The sequence below is a fragment of the Macaca nemestrina genome, chromosome 12, assembly GCF_043159975.1.
Source record: "Macaca nemestrina isolate mMacNem1 chromosome 12, mMacNem.hap1, whole genome shotgun sequence".
Classification (NCBI taxonomy): domain Eukaryota; kingdom Metazoa; phylum Chordata; class Mammalia; order Primates; family Cercopithecidae; genus Macaca; species Macaca nemestrina.
The window spans coordinates 46881554-46902227 of NC_092136.1; the positions used below are offsets into that span (position 1 = coordinate 46881554).

Below are 20674 nucleotides of genomic sequence, written 5' to 3' on the forward strand. Positions count from 1 at the left end.
GGGTCAGTGTCCAAGCCAGATAAGCAACAGTGAGACTGAGTTAAAACTCCTAACGGTGATATTGGCTAACACAGAGCATACAGCGTGCCATGTGCTCGTCTAAGAGCTTCAGGGTTACTCCTCACAACAGTATTTTGAGTTAGGTCCTACTGCTGATCTGTTTTAAAGATGAAGAAACTGAGGCACAGATTGAGCAAAACTCTGGACCTCTGCTAAGACTGGCAGCATGACTCTTCACATTCATAGCTTGAAATCGGCCACGGTGGGAGCATTACACCATGAAAATTGGCAGAGGACACAAATCAGGGCTTTTCTTTTTTTTTCTTTTTTTTTCTTCTTTTTTTCTGAGACAGGGTCTCGCACTGTCACCTGGGCTGAAATGCAGTGGTGCGATCATAGCTCACTGCAACCTTGAAGTCTTGGGCTCAAGCAATCCTCCTGCCTCAGCCTGCTGAGTAGCTGGGACTACAGGTGTATACCACCATGCCCCGCTCACATACTATTTTTTGGTGAGATGGGATCTCACTGTGTTGCCCAGGCTGGTCTCGAACTCATGGCCTCAAGCAGTCCTCTTGCCTCAGCCTCCTAAAATGCTGGAATTACAGGTGTGAGCCACCATGCCTGGCCTACATTATTCTTTTTTTTAATTCCTGCATAATATTCTAGTTTGCTTCATCTTGCTTCCAGTGATACAGCAGTTCAGGTCCAGTAAAGAGAAAGTTAAGAACCAGTTTACCAGGACACCCCAACATTCATCCCAGAACCTTCATGGACTTTATCCATGGGAGGAGAAGAGTTATATTAACTGGGAAACAGGCAAAGCCTGAAACACAAGATGATGACAATTAACATTTTTAGGAGCTTCCTGGCCCTGTTCTACACATTTTCCATGCATCTCGTGTAAAAACTTTGTGCGAAGATCAACATTCATTTAATCTTCATTTTAACCCTCTGAGGTGTAGACACACTTATCCCTGCTTCACAGATTAAGAAACTGAGGCACAAAGAAGTCAAAGTCTTGCCCAAGATCAGGCAGCCAGTCAGGGAGCCTTGATTCATACTCAGGCAGACCAGAGCCAAAGCCTATGTGTTTACTACTTTTATGGTGGTGTTTGTTTTTGAGATGAGTCTCACTGTGTCACCCAGGCTGGAGTGCAGTGGTGCGATCTCTGCTCACTCACTGCAACTTCCACCTCCCCGATTCAAGTGATTCTCCTGCCTCAGCCTCCCAAGTAGCTGGGATTACAGGTGCCCACCACCACTCCTGGCTAATTTTGTATTTTTGGTAGAGACAGGGTTTCACCATGTTAGTCAGGCTGGTCTCAAATTTCTGACCTCAGGTGATCTGCCCACCTCAGCCTCCCAAAGTTCTGGGATTACAGGTGTGAGCCACCATGCCTGGCCTTTTATGATGTTTTTAATGAGCCGTTTGTAAATGTTCAAACATTACCCCACTTTTCATTTTTTTTTTTAACATTTGCATGGTGCCAGATACAGTATTGGACATGGGAAACAGAAAAGTCCATATCAGATGCTGGAAACCTTGTGATTTAAATAAAGCCTGGAGTTGATATAAACTGAGTTTGAAGCCTGGTTCTGCCGTGTACCAACTATATGACCTTGAGCAGATGGCTTAGTCTCTCCAAGTCCCAATCTTCACGTGTAGGTGGAGGATGACTGTTTACCTCATAGGGTTACAGTGAGAAGTGAATGATGTCATACATGTACAGTGCTTGGCACGACATCCAGCACACAATAAACCTGCAATAAAAGGAGGCTACAGTCATCATAGACCACAGATTTATGTCCAGGTAGCTCTGCGTGAGGCAGGGAGACTGGCATCAACACATAAGAGGTAAGAACAGAAGACAGAGTACCCAGTTCTTCCTAAGGGAGTCGGGGAGGGTTCTATTGAGGAGGTGACATTTGAACAGAGTCTTAAGAGGCAAATAAGAATTTTCCAAGCAGAGAAGGGAAAAGGGGGCTTTCCAGTGTAGGGAAAAGTGCATCCTAAGGCATTACAGGTAGGAGCAAACATGTAACTGAATGGAAATATCAGAAGACGCCCACAAGAGGTGTGATCACACCTTTGCCTTTGTGATTGCTGTTTTCTCCCTGTAAATTAAACTGCATACCTGGGGGCAGGTGCGAGGAGAGGGAGCAGAATGGACTGTTTTCAGAGTCTTGGAGAACAGAGGTTCAGACCAACCAGATAACCTTTGAACTCCAAAATCCTGCCTTTCTATCTTTTGGGTCCCTGACCGCCGCACCATTTAGAATCAGGCCGGACCACCCACAGCATCAAATCACAGCTGAACCTGGACTCTGTCAATAATTGGCTCAGGCCAGATCTGCCCTCCACGCTTGAAGGTTGGGCTGCATGGACCAAGGCCTGTTTCCCTGATGCTATGAGCATCCTTTGCTGGTTCACTGCCGTTCCACCCTCTGCCTCATTAAACCTGACAGGCCCGGAATTGAAGCCTGACCTCTAAGGAAAGGCCCTTAGAGGTCATCTCATTCAGGCCGTTTGGGTTTCATTTGGGGCTACTGAGTTTCAGATAAGGGAAATGACTAGCCCAAGGTCACACAGTAGCCTGGGACTAGAGCCCAGGGCCAGTGAGTGTATTCGTCACGGCACTGATGGAACACAGCTGCCACCATCACAGGCTCCCCACCCAAGCCAGCCTCCCAAACTCCCCATGCAAGCTAGCCTTCCAAAGCCTGCTCCCTGGTCTGCTACTTCAAGTGAAGAAACCCGAGGTCGTGGTCCAGCGCAGGACTTCCAGTCGTTCTTCTGGGGAGAACAGCAGTGAGCCCAAACAGGGACACAGGGACAGGGATCCCCTCTTGCTCCTTCACTCGTTCACTTGGGTCACTTCACCCCCTGAGCCTTAGTTTTCTCAGCTGTAAAAATGGGGATCATCACACGCTACTCACATAGATTTATGGTGAAGATTTTTTAAAAGAACATGTAGAAAGCGACTGCCATGATGTGCAGTCTCTTCACGGAGGTGTATTTGCAGAATATTTTTTCTTACCAAAAGCTAAAAAGTGAAAGAGAGGTTAGGAATGTGGGCAGTGGGGGCAGCTCTGTGATGACTAGCTGTGTGGCCTTGGGCAGGTAACTTCACTTCTCTGAATTTCCATTTCCTCCTCTAGAAAATGCGGGGAATGTTAGGAGGTTCCTCCAGGGGCCGCTGTGAGGATTGAATTTGCTAACACATGGAAGGCACCGGAGCAGTGCCTGGCCTGTGTGGTCCAGGTGCAGTAGTGATAGCTGCCCTTTCTATTGTGAAGATACTGTCATTGTTATCCTCTTCGGTCAGGGGCTAAGATGTTACTGAACAGGTGGCCCTAAGATTGCTTCTGCCCTTTTTGCTGCTTCCATCCTCTCCCTGATCACCTCCTTCTATTCCCTTCCATCCTCACCCATCTGACCATGAAATTTAAAAGGTATACATTTTAAAAGAAAGCCAGAGTGGCCCTGAGAAGAGGCTGGGAGGGTCCACAGAGTCTGAGCTGAATCAGTGTGAATTTCTGACCCTCCACTTCAAAGGTGTATTTAGGACAGAATGTGTTGGCTTCAGCCATGAACCCCTGCTCTCTCTCAATGCTGCCTATGCAGCTAGCCCCTGCTACTTTGGTCCCAGCAGGGTGGCCAAAGCCAGCAAGGAATCTGTGTTTGTTTCTCCTGCTCCCATCCCACCCAATAAGAATTTGGCAGGACGGGGTCTCCTCAAATCTCCCTCCAGCCCCCTCCTCCTCAGAGTACAGGGGGAAGCTGGTAAATTCAGTTCATACTGAACCTTTGGACCAGACCACAGACACCTGCAGGTCCAACAGTGCCTTTCTGTTGTCAGCAAGGGAGGGCACATGGTCCTGGGATGCCTCTCTTGTCCAAAGGCTGCCCCAGACAACTTGGCATTGTTCAAAGCCCTTTGCCCTTTCTAGAAGGCTAGGTTCCCAGCCCTTTCCTGGGAGTTTATACATTGTCTACACCTGCTTCCCCACTACCAGCACCCTCATTTCTCTGCTGTGCCTTTGTTGGTTGTTTGCACAGGTCCTGAGCACCTGGTGTTCACCAGTCACCATGATAGTCAACATTCACCTTTCTCATTCACTGGTGGTCTTCATCACAATCCTGTGTGGAAGGTATTGTCATCCGTGTTAGACATATGAGAAAAATTGAAGGCTCAGAGTTATAAAGACACTTTCCCAGAGCCACACAGTTTGACTAGAGCAGAGTGGAGACCTGTCCCCAGGCAAGGCTTCCTAGAGCAATTGAAGATTAAGCTGAAGCTTAAAGTCTGAGTTGGATTTTAAGGAGGGGTGCAAAGAGGTGATGGCCTTCCAGGCAGGAGAGACAGCCTAAGCAAAGGGGTGACAGGAAGGATGTGCTTCGTGTTCACGGGGGTGATGAGGAGACAGTTATGGTCTGAAATCAGAGTGACTGGAGCAGGTGGCCCAGCAAGGGGGCAGTCCCCAGCTGCAGTCCCAGGCTAGGATGCCCCATCACTTACCTGATTGCCACACCCACCTTTTAGCTGGTCTCCTGCCTCCCAAGGCAAGAATCTATTCCTAGAATGGGTTGATTTTTTTAATCCTTAATATCAGGTATGGAAGAAATGTCTCATTGTGCTCCTTAAATGAAATTAGTCCAGACTCAGAGCTCCCCAGCAACCCTACCCTGTAGGAAATTCAATCCCAGTCGTCACTGGAGTGACCTCAACCCACTGCCGTGACCACCATGCCAGGGATGTTTCAAGGAAACCCTGCTGATTATAGCTGAGATATCCCAGCCCCACCTGAAGAGCCCCTCTGGGTCTGCAGACCGTGTGTGTTCTGTCAGGGTGTCATGTGGGGTGCAGCAGAAGCCCTGGAACAGAGATCCAGCCCTCTCTATGCACTCAGTGCCACCCACCCACACACCAGGCACCAGTCATGGAACTGATGGGCTCTTTCACCTTCCCAGGCCCGGAGACCCCCTCCCCTTCCTCACACCCCCACCTCCCTGACCAAGAGACACCCCATCCCCAGGTGCTCCAGCTTTCACAGAACAAAGACTGGAAGGATAGCTCCTCCAGGAACTTGGCCTTTGATCCTGTAGCCAAGCTGTCTCTCCCAAGGGAGTGTAGGTCTGCCTTACCTCTCTGGAAAGAAGGGGAGGGATAAGGAAAAAATTTACAAGTGAGCGGTTCGGTAGATTGTCCCATCCGACACCACACCCCCTTTCCACACTCCCTTTTTAGACTACATTTCTTTCTAGTCCTTGAATGTGCCCTGCTTTGTGTCAATTCCAGGCCTGTCTGCATGTCCTCATTCTACCTGGAGCACCCCACCCCCTCCTGTCTCATCCCACAGCCTCTCCCCCAACTCCTCTTTCACATCTCATCAGAGATGACCCTTCCTGGGAACCAAAACTCTCCTGAGTCCTCTGCCTCCTTAGGGGTCTGGCTGGCACTCCCAGGGCACCCTGCTCGTCTCCCCGCACACGGGTCACCTGTGTCACCATTGCCTTTTCTTCTTACCTACATCCCCCACGAGATGCTTGTTGTTCATTGTATTCCCAGGGTCCCACACGTAGCCTGAACATGGAAAGTGTTTAGTAAACGGGTTGAACAAATGAATGGTCCAATCCCTGAATCAGACTCAAATGAAAAATGGACAACTGTTGCCCGAGCCCCTCAGCAGGCTGGGCCTACCCTACACTTTTCATCTTCTCTTCCCTGGGGTCTCTGCCATGCCCACACCCTGCTTCTTCCACTCGGAGAAGAGCAGGGATGGAAGGGAAGTCATTCGTCTGGGCACATCCCAAGCAGAGAACACTCAGACCCTGTGTTTAGGATCCAGAACACTCAAGTTTGCAGTCTGCTCAGACGTGAGGACAGATGGCTGGACAGTGGACAGCTGGGCAAGGAGGGTAGGCAGCTTGGCAGGATGGAAATAGCAGTGAACTAAGCATTGGGAGTCCTGGGCTCAGAGCCTATTCATTCCACGAGTTTGCTGCACGCATCAGTCTGGGTTATTTGGTTGCCAGCAACAGAAGAGGACTCTGAGTAACTTAGGCAGAAAAGATATTTATTAGAAGGCTTCGGGGTATGATACAAATAACAGGTAACTGAGTTCTGATTCTGGGCTGTCTGTTGTAGCAAGGGGCAAGCAGGGCACCAGGGGAGGAGAAAGGTGACTCCCAACAGGAAATCAGGGTTTTGACTACCTGAAAACAAATTGTTGGCACACTGTGTGACCGGAGACTAGTCACTTAATCTCTCTTTGCCCCTGTTTTCCCATCTGGATGATCTGAAACTGCCCTCTCTCCTTCATTTATAGCTCCAGCTTGCTTTTTGCTGAGAAAGCTTCCTGCGCTGGAAGATGGCACCCTTCCCCATCCAGACACCTTGGGAATGAATTATGAGGGAGCCAGGTGAGTGAGCATTTATGCCATCCCCCTGCAGCCCACCCACTGAGGAGGCCAATCCTCCATCTGGATGCTCTGGGGCACATGACTCATTCTCATGAGGTGGTCATCCTGATCATTCCTTCTCCATGAAACCAGCATGTCCTCTGCCCCCTGCCTGCTGAACATGCTGATGAAAATCTGGATGGCGTTATGGGCCTCTTCCTGGCTATGGTTTGGCCATCTTCTTTAATTGGGAGGCTCCTAGCTGGAATCTGCCTTCCTAGAGCCCCTAAAGCTACCAACCCTGAGACCCTGCCACTACCCCGCATTTGGCCTTTAACATGTACATCAACAGGCTCAGGCCCTGTGCTGAACACATGGGATGCAGAGGTGGTTGAGGGGGTGAGGATGCTCCAAAGTCGGAAGTTGGTGGGGGAGGCAGGTGCATAAACAGCTAACTATAGCAGCAGAACAAAGTAAGAGACAAAGGGACATATGAACCAGGTGTGTGGGGGAGCCCAGAAGTGGGAGGACGCAGTTCTTCCTGAGAGATCAGGGAGTGCTCCGTGGAAGACGTACCGCCTGAGTCGCACCTTGGAGAATGAGTAAGATTTGACAAAAGGGGAAAAGGATCTTCCAGGCTGAGGGAACAGCACAAACAGGGCTCGAAAGGAGGAATGGACAGGTTCAATTCAGCGAATAGAGATGTCAGGTGGGGTTGGAGCTTTAAGAGGGTGATAAGAGCCCCACATTGATAGTGAGGGGTGTTAATGGGGTACCAGGAGCACAAAGCCCAGAATAGAAGGCATGTCTGCCTGGGCTTGGCTCAACCTCACACCCAGGAATCCTGGCTTCAGCATCCCAGTTCCCCCTTGCTCCTCACCTATCTTGGAAGCAGGCTCAGGCTCCCTGACTGGCTCAGCAAACCAGCCAGCTGTTTCTCTACATAAGTCCTGGGCAAAGCTGGGACCTCATGTAAGGAGACTCCAGGATGTCTCCTAATAGCATCCCCCATCCCCCGCTCCACCCCCCAGGCAGAGGGGCGGTGCCTCTATTAGAACTTCACCCAGCCCACGGCAGCATCTGTTCTATGTCTTCTGCCCTGGCCGTGAGCTTCTGGAAAATGGGGTTGGGTGGTCTAGGCTGGGTCTCCAGCACCCAGCACTGGTGGCGTAGCTGCACGACACATTACCTTCACACATACGAACGAGCCAAGGAAGGTGATGACTTTTGAGTTACAATGGGCTTAGAGTCCTACCACCTTCTTTTCATAAGTGAGGCCTCAGACCCAGAGCGCAGAAAGCATTGCCCAAAACCACAAGCGTGATGGGAGGAGAGTGGAAACAGAGCAGCTTGGTTCATAGGAGCACTATTCACAAATAGCCAAAAGATGCAAACAACCCACATGTTCAACTGCTGAACAGATAAATAAAACATCGTCCATCCTACAGTAGAATATTATTCAGCCATGAAAAGGAATCCATGAAAAGGAATGAAGTACTGATGCATGCTGCGGACTTGGATGAACCTAGAAAACATTATGCTAAGTGCAAGAAGCCAAACACAAAAGGCTGCATATTTTATGATTCCATTTATATGAAATATCCAGAATAGGCAAACCCATAGATACAGAAAGCAGGTAAGCAGTTGCCAGGGGCTGGAGGGAGGAGGACAGGGAGTGACTTCTTAATGGGTACAGGATTTCCTTCTGGTATGACAAAAATATTCTGGAAGCAGATCATTATGATGGTTGCACAATGTTATGAATGTATTAAATGCCACTGGATTGTACTCTTTAAAATGGTCAAAATGTTGAATTTTGTGCTATGGGAATTTTAGCACAGTAAAAAGAGTAGTTTCAGACCAGATCGGATGCTACCAGCTGGGTCTAAAGTCCATTCCTTAAACATAAGCTGCTGCTCCCCCACTTCCTGTTACAGACCTACCCAGCCAGACCAGGTGTGAGAGAGCCAGCATCACTCTCAGTGCAGGGAAGCCACAGGGAAGCCGTATGATCAAGTGGAAGAGGGCTTCCCCCGCCCCCGGGAGGCAGGATTTCTGGCTTCTAGGCTGCTGCTTGCCCACGTGCCTCTGCTGAGGCCTAGCCCCCATCTGCTGCTCCATCCCACTGACCAGCCTACTTCTGATTGCACCAGATGTTCCACACATCTTGGGTCTCCATGCCTCACTTTTTCTATTTGCTCTACCCAAGAAATCCTTTTCCCAACCCCTCATTCACCTAAAAACATATTTTAAAAAACAGCTCCTGGCCGGGCACGGTGGCTCACACCTGTAATCCCAGCACTTTGGGAGGCCAAGGCAAGCAGGATCACCTGAGGTCAGCAGTTTGAGACCAGCCTGAGTAATATGGTGAAACCTCGTCTCTACTAAAAATACAATAATTAGCTGGGTGTGGTGGCGGGCACCTATAATCCCAGCTACTGGGAGGCTGAGGCCGGAGAGTCACTTGAACTGGGGAGGCGGAGGTTGCAGTGAGCTGAGATAGCGCCACTGCACTCCACCAGCCTGGGCAACAGAGTGAGACTCCATCTCAAAAATTAATTAATTAATTAAATTTAAAAACCATTAAAACCAGCTCCTGTGTCCCCTTTGAAGAAGACTTCCTCTTCCCCTTGCCCCTCCCCACAAATGAGCAGAGCCTTCCCCAAGGTGGTCACATGCATACATCGATTAAAGCAGGCATCAGGGTACGGTCATGTCTGCATGTCTGTCTCCCTGAGAAGACTGGGAGCCTGCAAGGAGGGACCTGGATTATTCATCACTGTGTTCCTAGGGCAGCTCCAGGCGTTGCTCACAGGAGGTGCTGAGCACATGCCTGTTGAATGTGACGATGGCTTTGGGAAGCTGTTTTCACTCTGGGACATCCTCCATCAGTGAAGCGGGGGCAGGCTGGGTGATTTCCAAGTCCCTTCATCCCTAGTGTTCTCTGGTTATAAGGGAAGCAGTGGTGGGGGCAGCCCAGCAAGTGGCTGCTGTTGTCACAGGCTGGTTTTCTGTTCCTCTTGCCTGGCCGATAGAAGTGGGGAAGGAGAGAGCAGGAGCCGTAGCAATCCAATAAAATCAGCTATTTCTGCTCTTGGTGGGGAGGGAGGAAGGCAGCGCCCAGAGACTGGGTTCCCCATCCAGCCTGAATGGGCCATCTGTTTTCTTTGGAAAGCTAATTAAACCCTCCTCTGGACAGCCTGGACATGCAGGCTTTGGCTGGGGTTGCCTGGAGTCCTTCGACTACAGGGAAGAGCAGCAGGCTCTTGCTCCATTTTCCCCTGCAGTCAAGAGGTGCTACTCGTTCTGCTTTTCTGGTTATGAAATTAGTCATTTTCTAGGAAGCTTATTTATAGAGTCCACTGCACACATGCAGCACTGAGCTATTCTGAACACAGCTTGGGGCCTGAGAGGCTTAAGGTGTGAAAGCAGGTGTGAGTCACACATGGGTCCCCTTCCAGAGGTATCTGGATACTGTGCTTTTCTGTACCCAGCCAGGGGTCAGCCCTCATGGTGCTGCCGTCCAGCTGGGTGCTCTTTAGGGTAAGGAAAGAACAAGTTTAGGATTGGAGGTTTGGGGGTGGGTGCTCTCAAACACAATCCCTGTGGTCGCTCTCAAACACAATCCCTGTGGCCACCACCAACTGAATATAAAATGTGGGGCAAGTCAGACTCCATCCTCTGCCTCAGTTTCTCCTCTGTAAAATGAGAGGCCTTCCAGGTCTGTGATTCTCTGACTTCTGTGGACAATAGCTATGGAGGAGAGCTCCCAGCTACTTAGCAAAGACCCATCCACAAAGCAGCTCAGATGATGGCTGTGTTTGAGGCTCCTAATGTTTTCTCAAGAACATCAGGTCAACATTTATTTATTCTATAAGTGTTTGTTTATTGAACATCCTGCTACGAACCAGGCACTGTGCGAGGCTTTGAAGATATGATGGTAAATAAAACAGAAATAGTGGACTCTGCCTTCATGAAAGCTACAGTCTAATGATGAAGACAGGTGTTGAATAATGGCATAAATTACAGTGACATTTCTAACTGTGTCAAGTGCATACCATGAATAAAAAGTACTAAGAGGCAGAGCTAGAGAACCTCTCTAGGTAGTAGGTAGAGAGAAAAACATGTGAAAGGCACTGTGAGGAAAGAACCTTCCCAGTGTGGCTGGAGTGCAGAGGTCAAGGAGGAGAGGGACATGGGGTGAGGCTGGAGGGATCAACAGGGACCAGACCACCCAACATCTATTGAACTATGCCAAAGGATTTTTCTCTTTGTTCTAAGTACAATAAGGATGCCATGAAAATATTTTTTCAAGAAAGGTTGTGTGATAAACATTGAGTTTTGAGGAATTGATTCTGGCTTCTCTCTTCTGGGGAAGAGTTCTCCATGCCACTTTCCATTGCCTGGGGCAGAGGGGACTTCCACATCCAGTTGTGCAGGTTGTAAACTGCACAGATTTTCTATGCCATAAGCATTGGAGCCATGTGGAGAATGTTTTGGAGGCCAGCCTGAGTGGATGCCAGCAACCAGTTAAAATACTGCCACAGCAATCTAGGCAAGAGATAATAGTGACTGGGACCAAGATGGGGCGGGAGAAAGATGAAGGGACTCCAGAGACATTTAAAGAAAGCGCTTAAAGTTACCTTGAAGGAAGTGACCTCTCTGCAGGAGTGCTGGGGGGCTCTAGGACTTGTGATTCTCAGAGACCCTGGCAATTGGGTTGAGGAAAAAATAAAATAATATAATGCCAGTTGAAAAAGAAGATATCAGAGAGAGAAGGGACACCCTGAACCTGGCCTTTCTGCCCTTAATTATTTAAAATCTGGAGTTAGGCATGAAACAGGCCCCAGGGCCAGTCTAAGAAGCAGGATAGCAGGACTCAGGGGCAGAGAGGCAGCTGAGCCTCTGAAATTCCTGGAAGTACGCTAGCAAGGCTATGTCAAGGGTTCTTTTGGTTGCCAGTTTCAGAAATCACATCCCACTGGCGTAAGCTAAAATGTGGAGATTTATTGGAAGGATCCATGGCCATCTTGTGGTCTGGACGGACATATTGTCCAAGACTCAGTACAAATGGGAACAACGCGGCTCTCAGGCCCTCATCAGCAGATGTTTGCAGGTCTTCTCTCCGGGGCACTCTGGCTTTCATGATTCAGCCAAGCAAAGTGCACCAGAATGCATTTTCAACGTGCAAGGGAGAAGATCTGATTGACCCAGCCTGGTTTGTGTGTCCAGCCTTGAATCAGTCATCAGCTACTGCCAAGGGTCAGAGACATGAAAGGCAGACAAGGCCACTAGAGCCCACGCGGCATTTCAGGCCATTCCCAGGGTAGAACCCCTGTGAGCCAAGTGGTTGCTCTCAAGATATATCTAAAGATGCTTCATGGGGGCCGGGCGCGGTGGCTCAAGCCTGTAATCCCAGCACTTTGGGAGGCCGAGACGGGCGGATCACGAAGTCAGGAGATCGAGACCATCCTGGCTGACACAGTGAAACCCCGTCTCTACTAAAAATACAAAAACTTAGCCGGGCGAGGTGGCGGGCGCCTGTAGTCCCAGCTACTCGGGAGGCTGAGGCAGGAGAATGGCGTGAACCCGGGAGGCGGAGCTTGCAGTGAGCCGAGATCGCGCCACTGCACTCCAGCCTGGGCGACAGCGTGAGACTCCGTCTCAAAAAAAAAAAAAAAAAAAAAAAGATGCTTCATGGGGTCTGGCTGATCTCCAGCAACCTTTTTCTAGCTTACTAGGTAAAGGAGAAAAACTAGACCCCCATACTGTCCTATAAGGTGCCCTGATAGGCTAGAAAGAGGGTTCTCTGATTTCAGGAAGGAAACATTTAGACTGTACAAAACATGTATGTAACTACTTTTTATAGCTATTTCTGGAGAAGAGTTCTGCATGCCACTTTTCACTGCCTGGGGCAGAGGAGACTTGCACATCTTGGAGAGCTGGACACAGGATTGTGGGTTACTCAGAGCCCTCTTCTTGTCCATCCATGGTTCAAAACCACTGGAACTAGGACACAGAATGGCACAGCAGCGAGAGCATGAGCCCGGAGTCCTAAGCCATAATTTCAAACTCCTCTCTATTCTGTTGAGCTGTGTGACCTTGGGCAAGTTACTTAACCTCTCTGAGCCTGTTTAATGATCCCTCATTCATGAGATCATAGTGAGGATTTAATGTGGTAAAGTTTGCAAGGTGCTTGCATATAGTAAATCCTCCTTCTGTGGTAGAGATGATGATGGTGGTGATGATGATGATGGTTGTGATGATACTGCTGCCACTGATTCCACAAGGAGGACACATGCAAAATTCTGCTCCTGCCTCTGCAGCTTGACCCGTCAATAGGCTGATATTTTCCTCAGGTCCCTTTGATGGGGTGGAGTTATCCAAAGGGATACAGAATACAGGAGAGGGAGGCTTCTTATCTTTGCTCAGGGTTTTTGTCTTGATTCTGGCTCAACAGCGTCATCTCACCTTTTCCATCCTGCTGCAGGAGTGAGAGAGAGAACCACGCTGCTGATGACTTCGAGGGAGGAGCCCTGGACATGTGCTGCAGTGAGAGGCTACCGGGTAAGTCTTCCCAGCACCCAGGTCCTCCCCAGACCTCAGAGCGGAGAGAGAATGCCCCGGCTGATGCCGGGGCTGGAGTAAAGCCTAGCTAGCTGTGAACTTGAGTGAGAAAAACCATGCGGCTGCTCCATAGCTCTTCGTTTAAATGGGGACTTGTTTTTCTAATCCCTGATGTCTTCTGACCTGTTATCATTTGGAGCTGCTCTAGGCTCACATGGAGGGAAGAGCAGGCCACTGAGGGTGTGCTAGGAAGTGAAGAGAAGGATGAAGAGCTGGGGAGTCCGGGGCTCCTAGGGAATGACCACTGACCATTCAGTGCTGGGCTGACTTCAAGAGGTAAGGATAGGAAACAAAACCTGAAGGCAGCATGAGCCAAGGATGGGGTGGGGGATGTGGAGAACTACCTGACCTCCCTGTTGAGAAGCCCGGCTCGAGGGTGAAACTGTGCTGCTTGAGTCCAGTTGACCACACTTGCAGGGAGCCAGGCCATTGCAGCCACCATGGAGACATTACCAAGGCACTCTTGTCCACAGGGTGGCAGCTTGTCCCCGTTGTAGCCCCATGACCCACGCCATGATAAATAGCCTCAGAAGGAAGAAAAAGAAGGTGGGGGGGAGAGTTTCACATTTTTAAATAAGTTTTTATTGTTCTTTTCCTTCGTATAACAAAAGGTTAACTGTCAAAATATTAGAAAATAAATACAAATAGAAAAAAGAAAAATCACCATAATCCTGTAACACAGCATGTATTTTTATATCTCTCCTTCCAAACATTTTGTTAGAAGACACGTCTTTTGGGCGGGCACAGTGGCTCACACCTGTAATCCCAGTACTTTGGGAGGCCGAGGCGGGCGGATCACAAGGTCAGGAGATCAAGACCATCCTGGCTAACACGGTGAAACCCTGTCTGTGCTAAAAATACAAAAAAATTAGCTGAGCGTGGTGGCGGGCACCTGTAGTCACAGCTACTTGGGAGGCTGAGGTGGGAGAATGGCGTGAACCCGGGAGGCGGAGCTTGCAGTGAGCCAAGATCACGCCACTGCACTCCAGCCTGGGCAACAGGGCGTTACTCCATCCAGAAAAAAAAAAAAAAGAAGAGGAAAAGTCTTTTGAACTCTTAACTTTGAAATCCCAAACCTGTAGCTTGTCAGAGACCTCATGATTGGCAAGGAACCTTAGAATGGAGTCTTCATGTGACACTCTTTAAGACAGACACTGGAAACAATCAGGTATGAGTCTAAAGCGATGACTCTTCAAAATAAGTGGTATTTTATTCATACCACACACTCAGTGCCCCGGCTCCTGAGGAAGCCCTTTGGTGCAGTTCATACCTTAACCAGTAGGGGGTGCCATTGCTCAAAACACTTCAGACAGCCTGTTGAGATAGTCTATGACGGACGCCATCTGTCTTGAAGAGGAGAATTCTCTGAAAAGATGTGAGAACTGCCTGAATATCTGAATGGCTGTCTTGTGGAAGGAGCAGCAGATCTATTCTGTGTATCTTAGGATGACGTAAGCCCAAGGCATTGAAATCAAAGACAGGCTTGTTGGCCCATAGACACAGAACTCTCTGTCCAGTCATAGAACTCGATAATTCCAGAAGGAGAAATGAGTGTTCTGTCACAGGAGGCATTCAAGTACTGGATAGATAGACAGTGGAGAGGAAATTTCCACAATGGGTGGGAGGTCCAGATGACATCAGAAGTTCCCTTCAACTATTAAACGGTTCTGTGATTCAGATATGAGTCATAGAATTCAGAGATGACGCTACAATCAGGGATGGCCCCACTGGCTAGAAGAAATCTGCAGAAAATAGGACAGGATGAGCAGGAGTTCAGAGAGTAGCACGGTGTGGAGGACGAAAGAGCATGGGGTTTGACGTTTGAGTCTGCCTGTTCTGCTTCAGGCTGTGTGTTTATGCACGAGTCACTTAACCTTGCTGGAGCTCCAGTCCCTCAACTGTGAATAGAAACAATAGCAGTATGAATATTTATCCTCACAAGGGTCCTGGGGGAATAAATAAATTTTACCAGTCAGTCATTCACTCAAGTATTTATGAGCACCTGCTGGGTCTCAGGTTCTGTAATAGGTGCTAGAGATATAGTGGTAAATAAAACAGACATAGTCCCTTCCCTAAGGAAAGTTCATGGACAAGTTTGGCTCTGAGCTGCTTCTGCAAAATGGGATGAAGCCACAGCAGAAAGGCTTGCAGTAATAAGCATAATATGTTAATCCCAATGTTCTCTCCCATTTCTCCCCGAAAACCAGCAACCAGTGTAGAATAGAAGAGTATTGGTCATGTAATATCCTAGGAAATCAGTGTCATTTGCTACCCCCATCTTACAGATGAGAGGACTAAGGCCCAGGGAGCTTAGGCAGTCCGTTCAAGGTCACTTAGCTGGTAGAGGGAGGATTCACTCCAGGCAGTCTCTCTCAGTAGCCCATGTCCTCACCACTACCTTGTTCTGCCTCTGTTGTCCCCATGGAACTACTGTCGTCTTCTGGCAACCTGTGGACTGAGGCAGAAAGAGTTAAGGTGTGTTTGTGCCAGATAGGAGTTTGGAGGAGATAGACAATGTCACTGTGCCTGTCCCCATCTGTGTCCTTCCTCTGGGAAGTCCTGCTTGCAGAGGCCGAGCAAGTTGTGTGACCCTCTAGACTCCCATGATGCCATCCTCAGAGGGGATTGCAGTAATTATTTGCCGCCTCCATGGGGTCATGAGCTCTCTGAAGGCAAGCGCCTCTCTGTTTCATCTCTGCATCCTCCATGTCCAGCATGTATTCCCTCATTTCTTCATTCTGTCACTACTGATTGAGCACCTACGTGTGCTAGACACTGTTGTAAGCATTAGAGATTAAATAGAAATCCAAACTGAAAAAATGGCCCACCCTCCCAGGACGGGATTATGTGCTGGTCAAGAGCAGGGACTCCAGACCTCAGCTTGGCCCCACCACTTACCAGTGGGATGATCATGGACAAGCTACTGAATCCTTCTGGGCCTCCCATTCACAATATAGCAAGAACAATATTCACTGCTGTGTCGAGTTGTTAGAGGATTCAGTGAATTAACAGAAAGTTTAGCACAGTGCCTGGCATGTAGCAAATGCTGTACAGACATTTGCTATTAAGGCAAAAATAGACAACAAATAAGTAAGTCATGCCACATAGTTTGGCTAATAGTGGTAAGTGCTGTGAAGACAATTAAAGCCATGAAGAGAGGGATGGGAAAAAACTGGGGGATGGTTCGGCACTGTGAATAGGGTAAATTCATATTGTGAATTTGTGGAATTCTGCTCTACACCACAGCCTGGTGTAGAGTAAACTTCCACAAATGTTTGCAAAGGACACTGACCTGTACTGCAACTTGGACATAAAAGGAAATGGGGGTTTGTAGGCCAAGGGAGTTGGAGTGTTAGGCCTTTAGAAGGAGCCCATGAGCACTACAGGCAATTGCATAATGATGGTATAAAAATCCAGCCCTCAAGAACTGTCTCCCCTCCTGGCTGTCTTGCCCAGAGGTGAGGCAGAGTGAGGGCCAGCCATGCCTAGTGGCTCATTCGTTCCCACACCCACCTCCGGATAGGGGCAACATGGCCAACATTCCCAGCCACCGTGGTCATCCAGATCTGAGCCAACACGGGGCAGGTCATACAGTTCCCTCAGAGCTTTCTGGTGTGGAAACATCCTCAGCATCACCAACACCCCCTGGCACCCCCTGCCACCCCCTGCCACCCCCTGCCACAATGCCCAGGGCCAGGCATGCTGCCTCACAGCCCCTGGGACACCTCACAGTGTGCTCGCACCCTCGTGTTTGTGCTCACTTGTCACAGCCGCATGCTCCCCGATGCACATGCATGTACCCACGCAGTCACCCAGACACGTGGCCTCCCTCTGTCTCACACAGCCCTGCAGGGGCGGACGCACACCTCCAGGCTCACACACCTGCATGCTTTCCTCTTGCACACTCACCTCTCTCAGCTCCATCCCTCCATCCCGCGGCTTCCACTCTGCTTGCTTCCTGGAGATGTGCTTGCTCTCTCGTTCCCTCCTTAGGTGTCTTTCTCTCTCTCCCACAACTGTACCCCTTCTTCACACACACTCAAAAATGACTAGGCAGACTCCTTTTCTCCCTCTCCATTCTCTATCCTCTTCCCAGGCTCTCAGTCATGCCCAGCTCCCAGGTACTGTGGGGGCACTGAGTGTCTACCCCACTGCCTTCTGCACCCCCATGCACATACACATGCATATGCATGTGTTTTTCTCCTCCCTCGTGCACACACCCTTTTTCATGTGGTCACCCTCCTTTTCTCTTTCACTCTTCCTTTCTTGCTCACTTCGTTTGCTCATAGTCACCCAAACACTTTGGTGCATTCAAACTCACACTCTCACTTCTTCTATGTGTAGGTGTTCACATTTGCAAGACACCAGGCGGTACTGCTAATGCTGGGGCCTCCACTCCTTCTCCAACCAGCACCAGTACAGGCCTAGCCCAGTATAGTCCTAGCTCCCAGCAGTTGCCACGGAGGTACAAGGTAGAAGGAGATAGATAAAGCAACAGTGGGTGCCAGTGGGGGCCAGCACATGGAATACAGCAATATCGCCAGGCATTGCTCTCAGCATCTTCATCATGCAGACTCGTGGGCAGGCCTGCAGGGACCAAGGTCAGACGACCAATAAAGACCCTCACAGTATACCACCCCTGCCCAGTCCTGCACTGCAAAGGCCGTCGCTTGCATGCATGCATGTGGGCAGGCCAGTCTGTATGTCCAAGCTTGGTCCACACTCCACCCTAATAGGTACCCCTTGGCCACCCCTCCAACCTGAAGATGCATAAGCAGGAGACTGTCTGCCCTCACAGGGATGTACCTGAGCAAGAGACCCGTGCAGGCTTCAAGCCATTTGGGCAGGAAATCCTGAAGTCCTAGTAGTTAGAGTATAGCCTGGAAAGGGGAACATGGACACCAGCTGGTAAGAGACTCTAGCTGAGTATATATCCTGAGCCCTGTGGACTTCTCTGCTTATGGGGAGTGACATGGACAGAAGAGACGGGGCCCAGGGCCCGGGTCTAAGGACAACACTGCTCTTGGAAACAGAGTACTCCTGGAGCCTTTCTGCAGGCAGCTGGCGGGAGCCGTGACAATCCCTACCAACCTGAGATTTCAGTGTGTCATGATTAGCTGGCTTTATGCATGGTCATGAGTATGCTGAAGGCCTGAGTAGGCCATTGCACCTTTGGTAGGAACAGCTGGCCTCTTGGGCTGGTGATTCTGAGACCTACTCTCCACCTTAGATCCTGATGTCTTGCAACCTGTCCCCAGTCCAGCCCTAGGCACTCTGCTCTGTATCATTGTGGGTATTCAGTGGACCCTCCCTTCAGGCCGAGGACAAGGTCTAGGTCTCAGCAAGAAGCCACTGCCCATCCCGAGTGCCAGTTTTTAAAGTAAAGGAGTTGGAGGCCTGAATCAAGGAAAGCTTTGTCACCCTAATCCTGCAGCACCTATCTCTGACCAGCAGCAAGGAACAGGTCATAGCGTGCATAGCCTTCCTACCATGCCACAGGTGAGGTCTTGCACCAGTAGCCAACAAGGTCAGTTGAAAAGGCAGCCTGATTCTTTTATCCACTCAAATTTATTGAGCACCTACTCCATGTTCCATGCTTGCCAGACACTAGTGATACAGTGACAAGACAGACAGGGTCCCTGCTCCTAAAGAGTTTAGGGTGCCATGGAAGGGTACAGCCATTATGCAACCCTATCTTGATGGGTCAGGGAAGGCTTCCTCTAAGAAGTGACCTAGAACATGAATAGGGTCTTGGTTCATGTCTTCAGGAACCTGCTGTGTCAAGCATTTTAAGGAGCGGGTTTACCTCATAATGGGCCTCATCCCTGATCAGCTAGCCCGTTTTCACAAAGCCCCCCAGAGTGGTGCTTAGTACTGGTTCAAGCTGGTCTGTGAGCAGGCGCAGGAGCCCAAATGGACAAACTTCAAGAAGATGGACCTGGTTGTAGTAGTACTAAGATATCACCGGTAGCTGTCAACACTCAGTGGTAGAGGTTCTGTTGATTTTTATTTCTTTGTTGAATTGATGGTTCTGTTTTCATTCAAGACTTTAAATGCATTTAGAGATATTTATTGTCATTGATAGTACAATGAGTTTTTTACTTGAGTCTTCAGAATGGATAAAGTAAAATGAAACACCATTTGGATGTGCTAAGAACACTAATTGGGCAGTATTCTGTAACAGTGCCATTGTATTGAGAAAGGAAGTACCATCCCAGATGCCCACTGGTCAGCAAAAGTGAGGCTAACTATTCTCAGACACCAGGATGGAGCCCATCTAGTTAGGCCTTGGGGTGCTATGGCCAGGCAGACAGACCTGGGTTCAAATCCCGGCTCTACTGTTGACCAACAGCATGATCTGAGGTGAATTATCTAACTGCTGTGAGTTCCAAATTCCTCACTCTAAAATAAGGGTAGTAATATGATGAGATCTTCACAGAGATTTTGTGAGGATTAAATGAGTTCATGGACGTAAAGTGCTTATTACACAGTGCTCTATAAATGGTAGCTAATAGTGACAGTGATGATTGTTCCAGGATATGGAATGTGAACAGAAAAAAACCTTTGCATCAGGCCGGGCGCGGTGGCTCAAGCCTGTAATCCCAGCACTTTGGGAGGCCGAGACAGGCGGATCACGAGGTCAGGAGATCGAGACCATCCTGGCTAACACAGTGAAACCCCGTCTCTACTAAAAAATACAAAAAACTAGCCGGGCGAGGTGGCGGACGCCTGTAGTCCCAGCTACTTGGGAGGCTGAGGCAGGAGAATGGCTTAAACCCGGGAGGCGGAGCTTGCAGTGAGCTGAGATCCGGCCACTGCACTCTAGCCTGGGTGACAGAACCAGACTCCGTCTCAAAAAAAAAAAAAAAAAAAACCTTTGCATCTTTGTGTTCCTGTGCCCAGGGCTTGGGCCTCAGGTCCAGGCCAGTTCTACAGCAGTGGAGTGGGGTAGTGTAGCCGGTGGTCCTTCTTGACTCCCCATCGCAGGTCTGAGACCTCACTGAACCAGCACAGCCACAGGCCAGGAGTGCTTTCTGCTTCCATAGTCAAGGGGCCAGGGTTGGTGGGGAGAATGATCCTCCATTTTCCTTCACCAGGGTAGAAACAGTTCTCATATTCTAGGGAGTTGCCTGGATGTATGATGACACTTAAAGACAGTCTTTGCAACTGAAAGAAGGAATGCATCTGGTCCAGTCCCCTGCATCTTCAAAGGTTGATGCCAAAGCCCTTTTAGACAAATGAGCATCCATCATACTCCTAAGATATGCAGTGACAGATGCCATTACCTTTCTCTTTGGTCTGGCTCAGGGACAAATCACCCCAGCTCTCAGAAAGTTCTTTATATCTGGGGGAAAACAAAAAACAAAAAACAAAAAAAACTCATCCTTCCATTTAAGCTCATTTCTTCATTTCAGATCTCAGCATCTGTTTTGGTTGTCTATTGCTGCCTGACTATCTCAAAACGTAGTGGCTTGAAACAACCACCATTTTATTTGCTCATGACTTTGGAGGGTCATGCAGGGTTTAGATGGGTGGTTCTTCCATTCCATGTGGCATCAGCTGGGGTCACTCATTCAGCTGTACACACCTCGTTCTGTGCTGGGATAGAATGTCCGAGAAAGTTTTTATTATACATCTGGCACC

At 49.2% G+C, this 20674-nt stretch overlaps 1 protein-coding gene across 3 annotated transcripts in view; it reads left to right on the forward strand.

Moving 5' to 3' along the window:
- LOC105486992 (protein tyrosine phosphatase non-receptor type 5) overlaps positions 1–20674 on the forward strand; it is a 61976-nt gene that overhangs the window by 11403 nt on the left and 29899 nt on the right. For 2 of the 3 annotated variants that reach the window (XM_011750226.2, XM_071074978.1), the window contains exons 2-3: positions 6331–6424; positions 12894–12970. In XM_011750226.2, the coding sequence (XP_011748528.1) occupies positions 6405–6424; positions 12894–12970 (97 nt within the window). In that variant the 5' untranslated portion in view covers positions 6331–6404. Of the gene's footprint in view, positions 1–6330; positions 6425–12893; positions 12971–13178; positions 13307–20674 lie in introns of those variants that run through there. The other variant, XM_071074979.1, reaches the window with a different exon arrangement.